Below are 19,917 nucleotides of genomic sequence, written 5' to 3'. Positions count from 1 at the left end.
GATAACTTGCCAGTTGTTAGTTCACTGCTGCCCTCGGTTACTCTGAGAACCTTTTTTTGACTGTGGTCAGTTTGGCGAATGCTCCAAATACCAAAATCATGACACTGAAATGCCTGCATACAGTCCAAATATTTCACCTCGTATCGTTTCCATGATACATAATCAGCATCACGGCCGTGATGTCTTCTGGCAGACACTTTTTACGTGTTTTTGGGAATCACTCTGATTCATCTTCATTCTTGTGTCCATATTAAGCTCAGGATTGAGGATGCACAAGAGGAGCTCGTACAGCTGTGATGTGTATTTTTGGAAGCATGTGCAATTTTTGTTATTTTAGCTGTGTGCCAAAACTATTTCAAGTTACGGGTGTGTGATGAATATGGGCCAAAAGCACAAAGCTTTAGCTTTAATTTCAGGGGCTGAACAAAAGAAGATGGCATGAGCACTAACACTAGCATTTATATAATTTTAAAAACATGGGAGCACCGTGCCAAATGTAAATAAAAACAGAAAGCAATGATTTGTAAATCTCATAAACACATTAGAACATAGGAAACATATCAATTTCTTATTTGAACAACAGCCTGTAAACATCTGGGAACTGAGGAGAGCAGCTGCAGGACTTTTGGGAGAGAAATATTGTCCCGTTTTTGTCTGACACAGGATTCCAGCTACTCAGCAGTCCTGCATCTTCCTTGCCCAAATGATCCAAACGTTTTCAGTTGGTGAAAAGTCTGGACTGAAAAAAGAAGAAGAAGAAGAAGAAGAAGAAGAAGAAGAAGAAGAAGAAGAAGAAGAAGAAAAAGAAGAATATGTTGAACTTTATGTGCCGCCACTCCTCTCTTGAGCACTGATGGTGCCTTTCCAAGCTCCCAGTTCCAGAGGCACTGATGCACCCACATACCATAAGAAGTGCAGGCCACTGAACTGAGTGCTGAGCCAGTTTGCCCCTCTCAGTTTTGGTCCAGAGGATGTGGCGTCCAAGACTTCCAAAAAGGAATTTCAAATTTCAATTCTTCTGACCACAGAACAGCTTTCCACTTTCTCTCAGTCCATTCTAAATGTTTAGGATCACGTTTAGGATCACGTTCACACGCTGTTTCTTGTTTGCATGATGGAGATTTAACCTGCATTTGCGGATGCCACGGTGAACTGTGCTTACAGACAATAATGTCTGGAAGTGACTGCGCGGTTATTTCGAACTTGTCTGTTTTTAATGCAGTACCATCTGAGAACCTGAAGATCACGGGCATCCAGAATTGATTTTTGGTCTTGTAAATGGCACACAATCTTTTAATGATAACATGCGCTGTAGCTGATTTTAGGTTGAAGAATATTATTCCTTTGTTTTTGGGTGTTTTTTTTTTAAACAATTTATAGACTCTGGGGTTTTATGTATGTTGATGAATCTCTGCTCATCTTTAATTCAAGTTCAATATTCAATTAAATTTCATTTATACAGCACCAAATCATAACAGCAGTCGCCTCAAGGCGCTTTATATTGTAAGGTAGACCCTACAATAATACATATAGAGAAAAACCCAACAATCATATGACCCCCTATGAGCAAGCACTTTGGCAACAGTGGGAAGGAAAAACTCCCTTTTAAGAGGAAGAAACCTCCGGCAGAACCAGGCTCAGGGAGGGGCGGGGCCATCTGCTGCCACCGGTTGGGGTGAGAGAAGGAAAACAGGATAAAGACATGCTGTGGAAGAGAGACAGAGGTTAATAACAGATATGATTTAATGCAGAGAGGTCTATTAACACATAGTGAGTGACAAAAAAGGGGACTGAAAAGGAAAAACGCAATGCATCATGGGAGTTCCCCGGCAGCCTATGTGTTTTGCAGCATAACTAAGGGAGGATTCAGGGTCAACTGGTCCAGCCCTAACTATATGCTTTAGCAAAAAGGAAAGTTTTAAGCCTAATCTTAAAAGTAGAGATAGTGTCTGTCTCCCGAATCCAAACTGGAAGCTGGTTCCACAGAAGAGGGGCCTGAAAACTGAAGGCTCTCCCTCCCATTCTGCTTTTAAATACTCGAGGAACAACAAGTAGGCCTGCAGAGCGAGAGCGAAGTGCTCTAATAGGGTGATATGGTACTACAAGGTCATTAAGATAGGATGGGGCCTGATTATTTAAGACCTTGTATGTGAGGAGCAGGATTTTGAATTCAATTCCGGATTTAACAGGAAGCCAATGAAGGGAAGCCAAAACAGGAGAAATCTGCTCTCTCTTTCTAGTCCCTGTCAGGACTCTTGCTGCAGCATTTTGGATTAGCTGAAGGCTTTTCAGTGAGTTTTTTGGACATCCTGATAATAATGAATTACAGTAGTCCAGCCTGGAAGTAATAAATAAATGAAATAGTTTTTCAGCGTCACTCTGGGACAGGATATTTCTAACTTTAGAGATGTTGCGCAAATGGAGAAAAGCAGTCTTACATATTTGTTTAATATGTGCGTTGAAGGACATGTCCTAGTCAAAAATGACTCCAAGGTTCCTCACAGTGTTACTGGAGGCCAAGGTAATGCCATCCAGAGTAAGAATCTGGTTAGATACCATATTTCTAGGCTTTTCAGGGCCGAGTACAATAACCTCAGTTTTATCTGAATTAAGGAGCAGAAAGTTAGCGGCCATCCAGGTCTTTATGTCTTTAAGACATTCCTGCAGTTTAACTAATTGGTGTGTGTTATCTGGCTTCATAGATAATGTATTACTTCTGAGAAACTTTTTCATCATAAGATGTGGTTTACTTTTGCCATTTTATAATAACTACACAGGTTAAAAATGGAGATATTCGTTCCAAGGGGGCATTTTCATTTGGAAAACGTTTCTGGAAAACAGAGAAAGGATTTGTGAACAATTCACCAAAGCACCTGGTGAATACTGTATGTGTGCTGATAGTGCTGGCACCTCCGGTATTAACCAGACTCTGAATTAAACACTGAGAACTGCTGGGCTTGTGTGGCACTGGCACACAGAAGTTCGGTCTTTATCCTCAGTGTTTATAAAGTGTTAAGAGTTTCGGCTTGCACTTGCAGATAAGATGGAGATAAATCCTCATCCTTCTCTCTGCTCCTGCCTCCACACTCAGCTCCACCAGTATCTTCTTTATTATCTCAGCACAACACTGCAAACAGCCCTGATGTCAATCTGAAATGATCACCAAGCCAAAAAACGCACCACATGACCTGAATTCAAACGGCGGGACAACTGCCACACCTTCTCACATCAATTTCCACGCTAAATTATCCTCCACTAGTCACGGTCCCCTATTGAGAAAACATAAGTTATGACACGCTTGGTGAGGAAATGTATCAAATTTGAGTCTTGGCAACGGCAAAATAGTTGTAAATTATAACTTCACACTATTTAACTCCAGACCTCCTCCTCCGCTTGCTGCTCCACTCTCTGAAGGTCCTCCCTTTTATTTGCCCGCTGCAAAAAATAACCAACAGCTCACTGGAGCTGGAGCTCGGATCTCGAGTGTATTTATCAAACTAAATGAGTAAAGAAATGACCGAGACAGAGTGATTTAAAGAAAATGAAACAATAAATAATAAAACGTGATGCCTTTCAGAGCAGCTCTCGGATGACTTGTGCGGAAGGACTTTCTTTACAGCGTGTCTCTGCCCCTTTCTGCATCATTTGCCTCTCCACGCTGCGCCGCCACTCCTCTCTTTCACTCTGTACAGTTTTCCAGGAGGACCAGTTCCTGTCAGACTCCTTTCACACACACACGCACACACGCACACACACACACCTCAGCGCGGACATCTGCAGCACCGACCGATAGTCATGGCTTTACCGGACACTGCCCCTCTGCTCGTGGGACTACTGCTCCTCTTTCATGCTTTTGGAGGTGAGGAACCAAGGCATAGTTATCACAGCTGTATGGGATATTTGTCGTACATGCAAATGTGTTTTTTTTTTTCATGTAAGACAGAAAGGAATTCAACTAAGATGTTTGTCAGTAAAGCACCAGCTGTTAAACTGCAATTTGTGTTCTGTGGAAATCCATCAGAGAAACCTTCCAAAGAGATTTTAGGAAGCTGAAAAAGTTGCAGCGCAGAAACTTTACTTTCTTGCAGGGCTCCTCATATCGCCTTTTCTTCCAGCTGCAGAGATGTGACGCTGCACAGCCTCCTTCTTTTTGCTTACATTACATTTGGCTAAAAGTAATAAGTCCTTCACACACTTGAGTTGTTGTAACCTGGTTGAAAAGTTTCACATCCCTCATCTTTTGAAAGTCCATACAGAAAATGCATTTTAGCACAGCTGCACGGCTATAATGGTGCAATATGTAGGTGAACTGATTTTCCTGTTAATATATGTTTAAATTCATGTGTATGTGGGTGAATGGTGAGCACAAACACTGACTTTGTGCTCTTGCTGTGAATGAACATGACACTCTTGTCACACCTATACAGTGAATAAAAATCTATTCTTATAATGAGAGATCATGATTTATATCATGCATGAAGCTGTGGTTAGTATGAAATGCTGCTTGCTTCATGTATTTTTAGAGGTGCAGTTGCAGTGAGGTGGCTCTCTGTCTGCTTTCTGTCAGCTCTTGTCTGTTCCCAGCAGTGATCGAGTGGCCCAGTGCCTCCCTGGCAGTGGTGAATGGCTCGGCTGTTTCTCACACAGAAACAAGAAGTCAAATATATCCCTAGTATGAGATACAGCTCTCACCACACTGGTTTATAATTTGACATTTGCATGTCAAAGGGATTGCGTACTTATTGTCAATCGGATTTATTTTGGATCAGTTGTGTGAGAGAACTGTAAAAAGTTGTGAGACCCACAGGGAGGTGCTGATGAATGCTATTTTTAGAGAGCATGAAAGTGTACATTTGTATGTGGTGTCTCTGGAAGTGAGAAAGGGCAGCTATCTGGGCTTTCCACAGTACGGTTTAGGTTTTAGAGACCTTTCTGATATTCCTGTGTTTTTTACTTGTTTGTTTGTACAAGAAAGCTCTAAGTGTGCTTTCCCCTGAACCCTTCCTCTCTGCAAGCCTCTCACTTCCCTCCTTTAGGAATGTGTTGCTCTCTCGTCTACCCCTTTTCACCTTTCCTTGAACACCGTTTACCTAATGACCACACCCATTGTTTGTGATCGCTTCAAGCTCTCTGCCCTTACAAAGTCTGTTTCCTGGACTTGCACCTCTCTGACTTTACAAACCTCCAGGAGCCATGCCTGTGCTGGCAGCTCCAATACAATTAAACTGTGCTGATATCTGTTGACAGTAACATGGATGGTGAAAAATAACTGTTGATTCCTGACTATTAATCACAATCATGGATTTATTTTATACAATACCGTAAAATATTGAAAAAAAAAGCAGACCATAGATATCTTTTTGACCAAGCATTAATAAACTAGCCGTGTAGGCCATATTTTATTTACTTATGTACGTACTGCACGAGAGATGCACAATATGCTTTTGGCCACACCTCTTAATCTTTGATTTCAGGTGTTTTCCCATTATCACAGGTCTATAAAATCAAGAGCCTAACTATGCAGTCTGCTGTTACAAATGTTTCTGCAAGAATGGGTCGTTCTGAGGAGCTCACTGAATTCAACTGTTGTGCTGTAATAGGATGCCACTGTCAAGTCCATTTGTGAAATTCTTTTCCTTCTAGATAATCCACAATCAACTGTAAGTGATATTAATGCAAAGTGGAAATGTTTAGGAACGACAGCAACTCAGCCATGAAGTGGCGGACTATGCAAAGTTGCAAAGCAGAGTCGCTGAAGGTTGGGGCGAGTCATGTGTAAGAGTTGTGAATGCTAGCATAACATCAGCACAAAAGTGTGTGCTGGGAGCTTCATGGCATCGACTTCCATGGCCGAGCAGCTCCTGCAGGTGTAATGTGTAGGTCACCCAGTACTTTTGTTCATATAGTGTATAATATGATCAAATTGTTTACTTAACACTGACACACACATAATACTGACTAGCTAACTGACTGAAATAATGGTAAAGAACTGGATCATATGAAGTCAGAAAGAGCTGATTCACTGTAAGAAGATACTGTAGAAATGTTGTAAATCTAGCTTTCAAAAAATAAGAATTAACACTACAAGTAGCCAAGGAAATAAAGACTTTTTTATGGTAATTTCACAATAACAACATGAAATGGCTTACTTTAGCATGTTGCACAGCTAATGTGGCTAATCGCTAGTCAACTGCTTGCGCACATGCCGGAGCTGCATCAGAATTTTGAAACTGAGAGATTTTCAGAAACTGTGGAAGCTTTTAAGACAGATTTGAAAGTAGTAAACAAGAACTAGCTGTGAGTTTTGTTTTCTGTTTTTTTCTTCTGTTTATCTGCTTATCTTTTAGCCTCTAGAGGTACAAATATCACTACAATATGTAAACAATTTTCTAATTAAGTTATTCGCATATTTATATTTTCTGTTGAACAATGATGAAATATTAAGTGTAAATATTTTAAAAACTGTGCAGGTGTAAATTGCATTTCAGGGAACTGAAAACTGAGCTTTTGAAAAAACTCCTTCCAGGGTAAAGATTTTTAGAAACTCAGTTTCTGCATGTGGAGAGAAGAGCAAAGACATGATCTTGCAACTTAAAAGATGTGCGCCTTTATCTTCTTTTTTTAATGTCAGACTGTGATATTTCTAGGGTTCTGATTGGCTGACATTTTTGAATGATTAGGGTTAACAACTCATATTGCCACCGGTTGCACTAACATGCTCTTAATCAAGCTTGATATCACTTTTTCATGTGAATCTTTTTCAAAACAGAGATTTTTTTTATTGATTTGTTTTTTTAAAGAAAGAAAGTGGAAAATCCCTGTTTTACACGAGGACGCAGTCGTGAGAGTCGATCTGTGTTTCAGTGTTAAATCTACACCTTTTGGAAGTAACTGGAAACGCTCTGAAATCTATGCCATAGCTTGCTTTGCACCGCCTTAGAAATGTGTGAAGTTATCAGTCAGGCAACAGATTTAAATAGTCTACACAGATTCAACAAAGAAGTCTAAACTAAACTTGAATCATAGAGGACCTACTTTAGAGGTTATAATCTGATGCATTTGAGTTGCTGAGTACACAGTAATGTCTTGTTTGAATGAATATGCTTATGGAGATGAATGAGTGCCTGTCCTAAAACTCCATCCAATGACATCAGAGAAAAGTTGCAGTTGTTGCTGGATTTTATCTTTGACTCTTGATAAGGAGAGAGTTCGTTTCCTGTGACATCACCTAATCAAGCCAGTTCATGCAGCAGGAAGACCTCTCTCATTTAAAGGTCATCCTTTTCTGCTGCAGCTGAGACGCTGTGCCTCAGTTTCATGCGCTCAAAACAACTTCTGCTTTTCAGTAGAAGAGAGCCGGTCATGTACAATAAACACCCTTGTTGTGACTTGACCGCAGCATAGAAAATTGAGGCCCAGTAATCTGGCAGAGCATCAGCAGAGTGGAGCACATTGGAAATGGAAGTCTGTAAATTCAGCCTTCTCTGCGAGGACCGTGATTGCTTCATTTCTGTGCATATGGCCAGTTTGTGCAGAGGGACAGGCATTGTATTGTGACATATGGTGCAGTTCGGAGGACCTGGATAGTTTTCTGTTCCTTGCTCCCACTGAGCATTGAATGACTCGTGTTTAATGTCTGAATTTCCTCAGCCATTATTAGTAATTTATAGTAATTTAGTTCTGACATACTATATTGGCAATATATAACACCCCAGATAATTTCAAGCACACCAGTGTCGCATATAATCTTGAAATTTATTTTGGCATATATATTACGACTGATGGAAGAATCACTATGGCCAAAAATCAGGGTTGTTGCCTGGAGAAAGTTTGTCATAAGCACATGCTGTCTTATTTCGAGTGTTGAGCTGCACTATTCCTATGCAACAGGCTTATCAGGACACCCCAGAGCAAAGGAGCCATGCACCGCTGGTGCTTGATATGGGCGGTGAGAGTGCAATATTAAACAACATTAAACAACATTAATCCTGCTGAGCTTATGGCTGTTAGCAAGAGTGAAAAACAATCTAGATCCTGAAAAAGAAATCATGCAAACAGTATCTTTAAAATGAATATTAGTTTTCAGAGTATTAATGCACAGGGAGATTTTATAGTTAGACATTATATATAATATCCGCTGGAATATTCTGCTGAGGATTACTTCCTGTTAAACGGGAGTTTTTCCTTCCTACTGTCGCCAAAGTGCTCCCTCATAGGGGGTCGTGTCATTGTTGGGGTTTTCTAGGTTTTGTTTGTATCATTTTAAGGGTCTTTACCTTATAATATAATGCGCCTTGAGACAACTGTCATTTGGTGCTATATAAATAAAATAAAATTGAATTGCTTCAAAGACCAGAACATGCAATGCTCAGAGAAATTGCAACAAACCCCCAAGAGCTACATTTTAGACTCTAAAGGCCTCAGTTAGCATGCCAAATGATCAAATGAAGTTCATGACAGTACAGTTAGAAAAAGGCTGAACAAGTATGGCTTGTTTGGAAGAGTTGCTAGAAGACCGTCTCTTCTCTCTAATAAGAAGATGACAGGATGGCTGAAAAGTTGCATCTGAACGAACCACAAGACTTCTGGAACAATGCAGTTTGGACACACAAGGCCAAAGTTTGATCATGATGCACAGCGCCATGTTTTGTAAATACTAGACACGGCATATCAGCTCAAACAACTCATACCAACTGTCAAGCACAGTGGTGGAGGGGTGATGGTTTGGAATTGTTTAGCAGCCAAAGGACCTGGCAACCTTACAGTCATTGAGTGGATTATAAATCCCTCTGTATACTACAGTCTTCTAGAGTCAAATATAAGACCATCTGTCCATCAGAGTCCAAAGTTTGGCTGACATTGGTTCATGCAACAGAACAAAGATCTACAACATTCTGGCTGAAAAAGAAAAGACTGAAGGTGCTGCGATGGCCAAATGCTGTGATGGGAGCTGTGCATAAAAGAAAGCCCCCAAAACCTCAATGAACTAAAGAAGAATGATTAAAAATTCTTCCACAACGATGTTAGAGTCCGATAAACCTAATGTTGTTGAATCATGGCGTGTATTCATCTTTACTGTTCTTTAGCTGAACCCTTGAGTTATTTTTATGCAAAGTTCAAGAAACAAAAAGCATCCACCTTTGATTCTTCTGTGATATTTGTTGGGGTGTAAGCAGTAGCTGATAAACATGACTGTCTATCTCACACCTTTAGGACTTTTTCTTAATGCTTCACTGCATTTTACCACGACGGTGGGTTTTTTGGTTCCTGTTTTTTTTTACTTTCGTTTGAAACGCAGAAGTAAAAATATATAGAAATCTTGCGCTACCTTGTAGAGTAACTCAGACAGCAGTTTCCATTTGTGGCCACAGCTGTTGAGCAAAAACTTGTAATACTTTGGCTTTCAGGCAGTGTTAGTAGTAACATGTAGTGCTTGGTGTAAGAGTCAGAAATGTTTTGTTTTCAAGTGTTTCTACGGATCCTGTGTTGATCCGGTGCAGTATTTCCCCGCTGAGCAATATAATGGGTTGAAGCTGTGCACTTGGGAACCTGAATTGTTGAAGCAAAAGGTTTCCTTTTACTGTTTGATCTTCCTATTGATGGGAATAACATCCATTATCACCATTACCTGGGTCAATATAGCAAACCAGCGATGGTGAGGGTGGGGGCCTGTTACTGGTGGAGAAAGCTCCCAGGACTTTGTGCTGTTGTCATCGGGACCATTTTGTGTGTGCTCCTGAGTAGCAGCAAATGATTGTTTGTATAATGTAGCTCCAGCAAAGAAACGTTCTGCAATCCAGCCTTGTTGAATGATATCTTAATATCAACAGTTTTTGTTTCCAGAGCGAGCGGTTTAACTTGTGTTTACTGTGAGAAGCGAAGGGAAGGAAGCAGATATTCGGCTTTGTTCAGGCTCGGCGTATCAGAACAGGATACAATACAACTTTCTGTCAACATTTTCCCTCAAACAAGAATGCTTTTTTTTTCCCTTTTGGAAAATAAGTCTGTAATTAAAGTGATTTCACAACTTCTACTGGTGGATTAATGTTAGAAAGCTCAAACGTGCACATTTTCAAAGATTCTTGCAACTTTTTATGTTTTATTTTTATCACATCTTGGGTTTATAAGAAACACACCTTCAGCTATGCCACGCAGAAGGCCTCATAACTCAGCATTGGCCTCATCTGCAGATGTGCAATGAAGCATTTCATGGGATAGTGATGATGTACCCTGATGTATAGCTCTATATTTGGCTGCGGGGCAAATCCATTCATATCAGGCAGTTTAAAGATCACCTCAGTTAGAACAGCGTTTGAGGAGTCAGCTCTCCTCCAACTATAACCACCTACTGCTGCTCTTATGGGCTTTGAAGTCCAGATCAGACGGACAGCTGCACACACCTGGTCCTGACAACACACTCCTGACTTGGAGACACATATAAACACACATACACAGAGCCTGCGTGCCCTCTCAGGTTAGCTCACTGCTACCACTTAATGACCTGTTGTCATCGTGTCTTATTTTTGTTAAAGCAGGGTTACTATTTCACACGGGTAACACTGAGTCACTGTGCAGCCTGGCTGTCTAAACTCACACCCATGCTGTTTTTAAGCTTTGCAGTTCTTGTTCACTACCTCTATCTAGCTCAGGCCTTAATTACTTTAGTGTTATAAACATAAAACTGTCCCTGGGGCAGACTGAAGACATCCTGAAGTGAGCAAACCACTTTTCATTAAGCGGTGAGAAAAGATTAGCTGTTTGTCCTTAAAGGGTTTGTGCTGATACCTCTACTGACCGTATTGGTATTAAAAAGTAACCCGGTAGTTTCCAATTCTTTCAACATGCATAAAAGATGGTTAACTGATGTATTCGCTATATGATACGTGCAAAAATATGACATGTGGGCAAAAAGTGGGTGGAAAAAATGTGGATAATTTAACTTGATAAGCTGTGACACGTAACACTCGTTTACCACAGGAAATAAACAAGAAGCTGCGTTTCCTTCATAAACTGCATTCTTTTTTTTTCACAGAAACGATATCTTACTTTGTAAAATAGGCCTGTTTTATTCACACATGCTTGCAGCAGTCACAACAGATTAATACATTTGTAATAAAACAAATGTTTTTCTGGAAAAAATCATTTTAGGCTTTGGTAGAATTGCTCATATTTTTGTGACTTCATGTGAAAACGGTATGAATAAGTCAGCGCTGGAAGGTGTTTGAGCTGTGAGACAGCCAGAAACCAAGACAAAACAGAACACACTTTTCAAGAAACCAATATTTGTAGCCTAAACATAAAAACTTTGTAAGTTTGTGTGACTCTTGGGAAGCATGGGAACTGTAAACTCCTCTGATATGATTGATCTCTTTCATTTCTTTAAGTGACCTCTGACCTTTTTTATTGCAGTACGAGGGATTGGGTGGCAGCACTTGAAAAGCCTCGGGATGAAGGGTCGTCTTACATCTTTGAGCTTCAGTTTTTTTTGTTTTTTTATTCGCATTCAACTCTGTTGGGAATTAATCTGACCTGTTACACTTGTTACACTTGAGCACTAGAGAGCAGTTTATATTGAGGTACTTTTATATAGCATGCCAACTATACGTTAATAAGTCATTTATTAACTACTGTTCCTCTTTCTTTCTGTTTTTGAAGCTTCGAACTCTTTACATAATTATGAAATGGCAGAGTGGGGTTTTTCTTGTTTCTTGTTTTTTTTTATCCTTGTTCCACAGAGCAGAGACACGATTGTAATCTCAGACACGATTACAATCCCTGTGGAATTATTTCATAGCAAATCAAAGCTTGAAATAAACCCAAAATGTTGTGTGGGGATTTTTAGTGATAAATCTTTTTATCGTGAAATCTCTTAGCCAAAAACATCAACGCTTTTAGATCACTGAAGCTTCTGTAGTTATTGAAAGGTGGGGCAAGAAACCAGTGTGCAGCAGTTAAATTGAGATTTGTTTTCAGATTTCATTGAATACTGTTCAACTTCTTATTTAGACTGTCTCAACCAGCAGTGCAAACAGTACATTCAAAGTCAACAGTTAATCCTGGAAACACTGTGCTTTCCTTCCCTGCGAGTATGCCATGTGGATTGTTGGTATGTCTCTTTGGCTGACTTTGATGCACAAATGCATCCAATAATAATTGCGGTTTGCCATAGCCTCTGGATGTTAACTGGAAGTATCAGCTGTTTGTCTGAGAATAGACGTGGAGAAGAGAAAAGGTCTTAATTGTTGTATTAGTTGTTCTATCACTCTTCATTAATTATAAGCTCACAGAGAAGGCTTATTAATAGTGTCTGTACGTCAGAAGCATGGAAGCAGCATTATCAGTAAACACATTAGGAGCATTTTGCCAATGAATTTATTTGTTATAGAAATACATTCACAGAACCCTGTTTTAATTTGACATATCCTAAATACCCCCCAAAAACACCAGGGCACATAAACATATATCCATTTATATTTTTCACTGTGCTTTTTCTATATACACTCTTTCTCAGGTAGAGTAGCTCAGCTGTTTTTTAACACAAACATCTAATCAGCCGATCACGTGGCAGCAACTGAGTGCATTTGGGGATATTGACATTGTAGAGACAATCTGCTGAAGTTCAAAGCGAGCATGAGAATGGGGAAGAAAAGTGATTTAAGTGATTTTGGCTAATTTAGATGTGTCATGGTTGGTGCCAGACGGGCTGGTCTGAGTACGTCTGATCTAGTAATGGTTGTGTGGGATTTTCCCACTCAACCATCTCTAGGGTTTACAGAGAATGGTCTGAAAAAGGGAAATATCCAGTGAGAGGCACTTCTCTGGGTGAAAATGCCCTGCTGATGTCAGAGGTCAGATCGCTTCGAGCTGATAAGATGCTTCCAGCAGGATAACACACCATGTCGCAAAGTTCAGATCATCTCAAACCGGTTTCTTGAACATGAGAGTGAATTCACTGTAGTCAAACAGACCTCTGGGATGTGGTGAAACGGGAGATTCACAGCCAACAAATCTGCAGCAGCTGTGTGACGCTATCATGTCATCACGGACCAAAATGTTTTCAGCACCTTTGCTGAAATCACCTGCAGTTCTGAATAAAGTGGCCAGCTTGTACAAATTGCATATGTGAGCTCTCAGTATTGACCAATCCTGCAAAACCTCTCTTACTTTTGTAAATTCAGACTTTTTGTGACAATCTAAAGATCTGGGTTATGAAATTACTAATGTCAAAAACTTTTTTGAGACTATTTAAGAATAAATAGATCAATTTCTACTGACAGCTTATTACTTCCAGACTAAAATTCTGGTATGTTTGAATGATTTTTGTCAGTCACACCGACTCTGATGGCAAACTGATGGTTTTAAGTGATCTTCGGGCCTTAAGTAATGATTAACATTCTCGAGCATTGCAGAAACTTCACCTAAATGTTGAAACGAACACTTTCACAATGTCAGAGAGAATGTGGGATGTGTGATCCGGTGACCATATTGTGAAAGAATTTCTCTCCAAAATTTCTTCATAACGCTGGTGACATTGCAAAACTCACACTTTGCTCATTTTGTAAGGAAATGATTTTTATATCATGGTACGCCGCAAAAACCTTTCTACTAATGTGACAACCATGAATCATCCTGTTGTAATGAGTGCACAATCTCTTCTCTACTTTGACATTCTTGCATTTGTGTATGCACCCCCCGTTTCTGCTGTGGGTAACCCAAAACCCGAGAATATGTCTGGGCTACATCCTGGAAACAGCTGGACAAAAATCATATTGCATGCATGTAGGTTGAACGTATGCATGCTCCTGTCCCTGGATCTGCTTTCTTAGAGGAGGATGAGTTGAGCTGATGCTTTGGCCTCGGGATAAAAATTATGGTGAGACTTTATGAGCCAAATTATATGAGCTGTACTTTATATAAAAATACAGCATGGCTCTCTGCAGAGTTCGAGAAACTGCACAGTCACTAATTCAAGCACAAGCATGAATAATCACATGGGTGAATGCCAGTTTAATGTGATGGTGGGAACAATGTTTGGTGCAGAGGAGTCTTTGCTATTAAATGTCTCTTTATGGGTCATAAAGAGTTTTTGTGTACATGTGTAAAGAGAAATACTAATACTATTTTCGTTACTTTAATTTGAACGATTATCATTTATACTTAATGCAGACCAGAAATCCAGAATCTCCAATTATTGGAATATTTCCTAAGGTCACTCAAAAAGGATTTACAGTACAGAGATGTCCAAGTGTGTTCACTCACACAGTCCATACTTTGTTGTGGCTTCTTTATGACAAATCACTGCATCATTGGCTTCCTTTGGCCTGCCTCTAATTTTTGAGATGGGTGTTTCTCATCTTTGTCTTGATAGGTCAGGTGGGCTGTTTAGCCAATCAAACACGCTAATAACGAGATCAGCAAACCTGCCCACATTGGCAATGTGGGCAGGTGCTAAGTGCTGCTGGAAAGGAAAATTGGTTCGTCCACAGATGGAAACATGATTTTGGACTTGATAGAGCACTACGGACCCACCAGCCACCAACACCATCAGGAGGACATGGCAAATCCTCACTGACTGCAGAAACACCTTCGATTCTGCACTTCTATACTCTTCCTCCAGACTCTAGGACCTTAATTTCCTAATGAAATGCAAATTTTATATGTCATTTCTTTTAAAGTTCTCCAATGGACTTTAATTAAAAATCTGCAAAAATTCCCGTAGGTGCTTGTGCACTATGTTCTGCTAAAAATTTCCCTTCCAGTCAAATTTTGGTTAATTTGCGTTGATACAGCACTCTGCAAACAGCCAGCCTTTGCAGCGCTGACCTTCTGTGGCTTACACTCCTTGTGGAAGGCAGACTTCCAGACCTATGCTGAACAAGAGAGACACTAAAGGTTTAAGGGACATTTTTGAGACACGATCTCAATAACTACCACGAAATAAAAAACTCAAGAATTCTCTCTTTACAGAGTATAGTACCACATTTATATCTCAAAAATCTTATCAAAGAAAAGAACTTTTACTAAGAGTATCCACACAGCTGCAGGCTATCAGGCTGCGAATATGTGACCCTGAAAAACATCAATGAGACATTAAAGCAGGAGAATAGTAAAACCGGTACCTGCAGAAATGCTGTCAGAGGAGTTTGAGATGGAAACAAGGTGAGTCTATGAGGACGGCCTTTGATTTTCCATTGTTCAAGAGTGAACTGTGGTTTGCAGACTCCACTGCGGGCACACCTGCAAAGCTGTTGGAAAACTCTGTGCGACTGATGTAATCTGGCATAATGCACAGTCTAACGTGTTCTTGAAAGCAGTTCATGACACCCAGGAGAGAGGGGTGGAAAAAAGTGTGCATGTGTTTTAAATTTGAGATCTAAAGTTCAGTTTGAAACCACAGCAGAGATGGAGGCTTCAAACAGCATCAATTTCAATCATATATTGGAGGAATTGTTATGTAATTGGTGAGAATAAAGGTGAGGGAGTAGTAGCAGTGGCTGCAGAGGAATGTGGAATCGTCTCCGTCAAAGGCTGATGCACTGCTGGGGAAACTGTCTCTCTTCCACCCCGAAGCTGATTTAGTGCTCCGCCGTCTCTTGTTGCAGCTCTGAGGTCAAACACACACACAGTCTCTCTGTGTCTCTGTGCTAAGTGTTGTCGGTGTGTGGGTCATATGTTGGGCTATTGAAAAGGGAAAAACTACAATTCTTTTTTAAATCTTGATTTTTTTTCTCATGTAGCTCTCATTGGGTGCTGTTACCAAAGGAGTGTGTGTGTGGAGCGTGAGACAGGTGAGACAGGATGATTGGCCTGTGGTGGACAGACTAGTGTGGCCTTCAACTTGGAATTTATTTGGTGAATATCTGGTGGATGAAAGAGAATAAGAGCAGCTTAAACTTAAGGTTTGAAGAGCTCAAATCTCTGGGACAATCTGCACGGAGGAATAAAAACACTGTCCAAGATGTCTCACATTCAGAGACCACAACCAAAGCCAGAAATGCTGTGTGGAACAATAAGAACTAACCGAGCGCGCCCTGACATATAACATGTTGGTTTGTGATTTAATTTGCATGGGTTAAATTAGCCTTTACTTTCTGTGTACCACTGTGCACCTGGTGTCAGTCTGCAATAACACTTAAATCATCTCATTTTCCATGCTTTGTTGTGTTGTTTACAGCACGAACATGATAGCATGTAGAAGCTGCTCACACGCGTGTTGATCCTTGGACCTAATGTGTCCGCCGGGAGCTGTGCTGGCGCAAGTGGAGATGGGAGGCTTGTTGGGGATCTCGGCCTGCTCTCTGTTAGTTCAACACCCTGCTTAATAATGGATGTTGTTTTTGTGCTGATCTAATGCACATTAGGATCCTTTTAACCTAATGCAACCTACGAGCCCTCAGCCCTGACGCCGTGCCGCTGACTCCTCAGAGCAGACTGGTGTGTTTGCTGCCGCTTCACAGTATTTAGTTATGGCAGATAACTGCTGGTTAACGGTTCCACTGTTTGTGTTTCCCCCTCTTCTATTAGGGTATGTTTTAAAACTTCATTAGTTTTAATGTTCTAGCTAATTTATTTTTCCAAACAAAGTTCCTTCTTTTCAGATGAAACTGAAATATTTGCGTGTATCTGGGTCACGCTGCACATTCAAGACACTGAAAGTGGCTGATATGATTCATTCATTTCATTTCAGTCTGCGTTCGAAGTAGAAACAGCTGATGCTCTCAAAAGAGATCATTGTTTTCGCCGCAAGGCTTGCTTCATAATTCAGCACAAACACCGCAGCATGTGGGGCATTTAAAACTGACTTTTTTTTATTTGTCCTGTGATAAGTAGGCAAAGCTTTTGGCGACCAAAGCATGTGAGCAAGAGATGTGTGAGCATCAACGCTGGCGTTGTTTTTGTGAGATCCTGAGATGACGTTAGTGTGAATAACGGCATTAACCAAAAATCCACTGCAGCCCTTTAAAGGCTCGTAATGATATCTTTACCTCTGTTACGATGTACCACCCAGTGAAATGTCTGGATACCTCAGATTGATGAATTACTGAAGATGGAGTAACAGAGCACATAAAGGTTTCCCAGTCCATGAGACTTTTAGCTCTTGCATGTTACAAATGACAAAAATCAAACACAGGAATGCTTTTATTATTAAATGCTTTACTTGATGTTCATGTGAAATACAAGCCCTCAAAAAGTCTTGGAAAAGTCTTGAGCCACCCCTCATTTCTTTATATTTTAGCTTCCAAAGAGCCATTTTTAAAGCAGCCTTGAGCAACCCTTCTCCAGGTTTTCTGGGGATCCTAAAAAGTTAAAAGATAAAAGTTTTACTACTTTCAGTAAAACTCTAAACCTGTTTTAAACTTTGTTGCAATATATATAGAAACGAGGGGTGGCAACGACACTCCCCACTTATGGAGACTACATTGCACGTGTGGACCACAGAAGTATGAATTAAGCGTTAAGTGCAGTGAGAAAAATACACTCCTGTCAGTTTTCAGGCTCTAGGAATGGCAGCTGCTAAAGAATTAGTCTTTGTGATACTCGCACTTTAAGAATGTCGTTTTATCTGCTTTAATGAACACTTAAAAAGACGACATCTGCACACAAAGGATGTAAAAACAAAATGAATCGTTATTTCTGTCCACCTCAGAGTCAGTGGATTGCAAGCTTGAAGTTTGTGTATCAGGGATCTATCTTTAGCCACAATATGCCAGCAGCACACAGCACACATCTCATACTTCTGAAGCCATGTCATGAGACTGCTCTCTGCCCCCCCTGCCCTTCCCTCCTCTCGGTTTCTGTATCGTTACGATCAGCGTAGCACAAAAATATTGTCCCTGTTGGCCTTTCCCATACTTCCAAACTACGTGTGTTATTTTATTGCTGGTTGCTTGCAGAGCATCTGATTACGGAGACCGTTTTTGCAGTCTTGGGACGTGGGAAAGAGGATGAAGGGGGCGTTTGTACCATTATGGGAGCAGATATAAGGAAATGGCCCTGTGAGATTTATTCCACTACACTCATAGACAGTAACGCAAGTGAGCATCAGTGTGTCAGATTGTGAGAGTAATTACACAGTGTTTTCTTTCTTTCTTTTTTTTAATATTATGAGAGTAGTGGAATTAGACATGGGAAAATGACCTCATCCTACATGAAGTCAAAAGTCACAGAGTGGACACATTTTTAAAAGTCTGTGAGTTTCTGAGTGTGTGGGCATAGCAGAATAGAATAATAAGGAAACTCTGAACACGGGGAAGTACATCTTGTTGAAAAAGTAATTATCAAAGGCCGGGGAAGGGAGTGAACTCTCTTTGGAGCGTAGCTGCGGAGGGAAGACCAAAGAGCTGCGTATCAAAGAGGGGCTGGCCTCAGGTCTTTGAAACCTGCTGCTGAAGGCCTGTCCACAGATCTGTTTATGTTCTGGGACTGCTCAGAAATTTCCAGCACTCTTACACTAATTTAAATGCCCTGATTTTCCTTGGCGTTTATTAAAAAATCAAAAAATGGGAGTAAAGTTTTTCAATGTGACTCGTGTGGGCTTATGAAAGTGTCTGTGGAGCTTCTGGATTGTCAGGATTATGTTACTAGGAGAAATCACGATAGCAAAATGGGACGAATGACAAAGTAAACGCTGGTGATTCGAGTAGGAAAAGAAAACGTTGACTCACTGAACAAACCCACCGGTCATAGCCAGACGGTCTTTATGCTTACCTCACCATTGGCAGAGGCCTGGTTGGTAGATTTAAGGTGGCGTTATTCCAGGTATATGCAGGTGACATGACAGAAAACATGGATAAAGTAATGGTAGAATCCTCCATGAATGCTGTGCTATGTGTCATTTTAGTTTTGTGAGGAAGAGTGAAGCTACCTGTGCTGCCTTCACAATAACAGGGTGGTGATATTTGGGATATTAAAATGCATTTTCACACAAGTCTTCTTCTTTCTTCTTCTCCTCCTCCTCCTCCTCCTCCTCCTCCTTAACTTAACATCAACTTTTCAGCTAATTGTTGAGGGAAGAAAGAGCTCTCTGTCTTTTTTAATTTCCACAGCTCCGTTTAAAACACTTCAAGTGCTGTCAGAGGTGACCTTATAACAGAGCCATTCAAAGGTTTATTAGTGTTCTGTTGTAACAGTTGTGAGTCAGCAGAGCCCTCTCTGAAAGACACAGTCTGAGACCCGAGCCAGGTCTAGCTTCGCCTGATCACTGTAACAGGTGGTCCGCTGAAATGTAATATAGTCAGCCTAGTCCCTCGCTATCTCCCCTGATGTGTGGTCTGCTCTGATTCTCTCCACTGTATTTACATTCTTTGTGTACTCCGTCTCCTCTGCCTTTTTGGAAAACGTTAATTCTGATGGCATGTTGAGTGGATCTGGCCGGCATTTGGCTCCAGAACACCCCGGGGATCTGTGTGTGCTGGAGAAAGTGTCTGGCAGGTCAGCGTGACAAGTTGACCTTGTTTTCTCTGAAGCATTGTGAGAACGTGCAATTTGGTTGCTACAGCTGCCACCGTCCATCTCTTTGTCATTGGACTCAACAATTTAAACATCACCTGATCCCGCGCGGGCCCCAGACAGAGGAGTGCTCTGTTCCTACTCGCAATGCAGTGCAATATGGCTTCCTCTATCATCTATAATACTTTCAGTTCTTTCTTTGATTAAAAGTCTGTGCAACATCAGAAGGTGGCATCCTGGTGAGCTAAGTCTGCACCTAGTGTGCCTCTGACTTTGTTCAAAAACATAAAAACGCCCAGTCTCCTTCTCCACATCTTCTTTTTTTTTTTTTTTTATCAGAAGAGCATCTGTCTAGTAAAAGCAGAACCCCCCACCAAAAATAATCTCATAAAGATGCAATAAAAAAATCACAGGTGCCGTTTCTCTGGACCAAAAGAAGACACATTTTTATATAGAATTAAAGATAAA

The 19,917-nt window shown here is 40.7% G+C and overlaps 1 protein-coding gene across 1 annotated transcript in view; it reads left to right on the top strand.

The window, feature by feature from the left end:
- Positions 1–3,671: 3,671 nt before the first annotated feature.
- Positions 3,672–19,917, top strand: part of mcamb (melanoma cell adhesion molecule b) — a 46,844-nt gene continuing 30,598 nt past the window's right edge. Inside the window, exon 1 of the mRNA XM_080889798.1 lies at positions 3,672–3,859. Coding sequence (XP_080745924.1) covers positions 3,796–3,859 — 64 coding nt within the window. The 5' untranslated portion in view covers positions 3,672–3,795. The remainder of the gene's footprint in view (positions 3,860–19,917) is intronic.

Source organism: Rhamphochromis sp. 'chilingali' (assembly GCF_963969265.1).
Source record: "Rhamphochromis sp. 'chilingali' genome assembly, chromosome: 8".
Lineage (NCBI taxonomy): Eukaryota > Metazoa > Chordata > Actinopteri > Cichliformes > Cichlidae > Rhamphochromis > Rhamphochromis sp. 'chilingali'.
The sequence above is the reverse complement of the archived record's forward strand: the minus strand, read 5'-3'. Positions and strand labels throughout refer to the sequence as shown.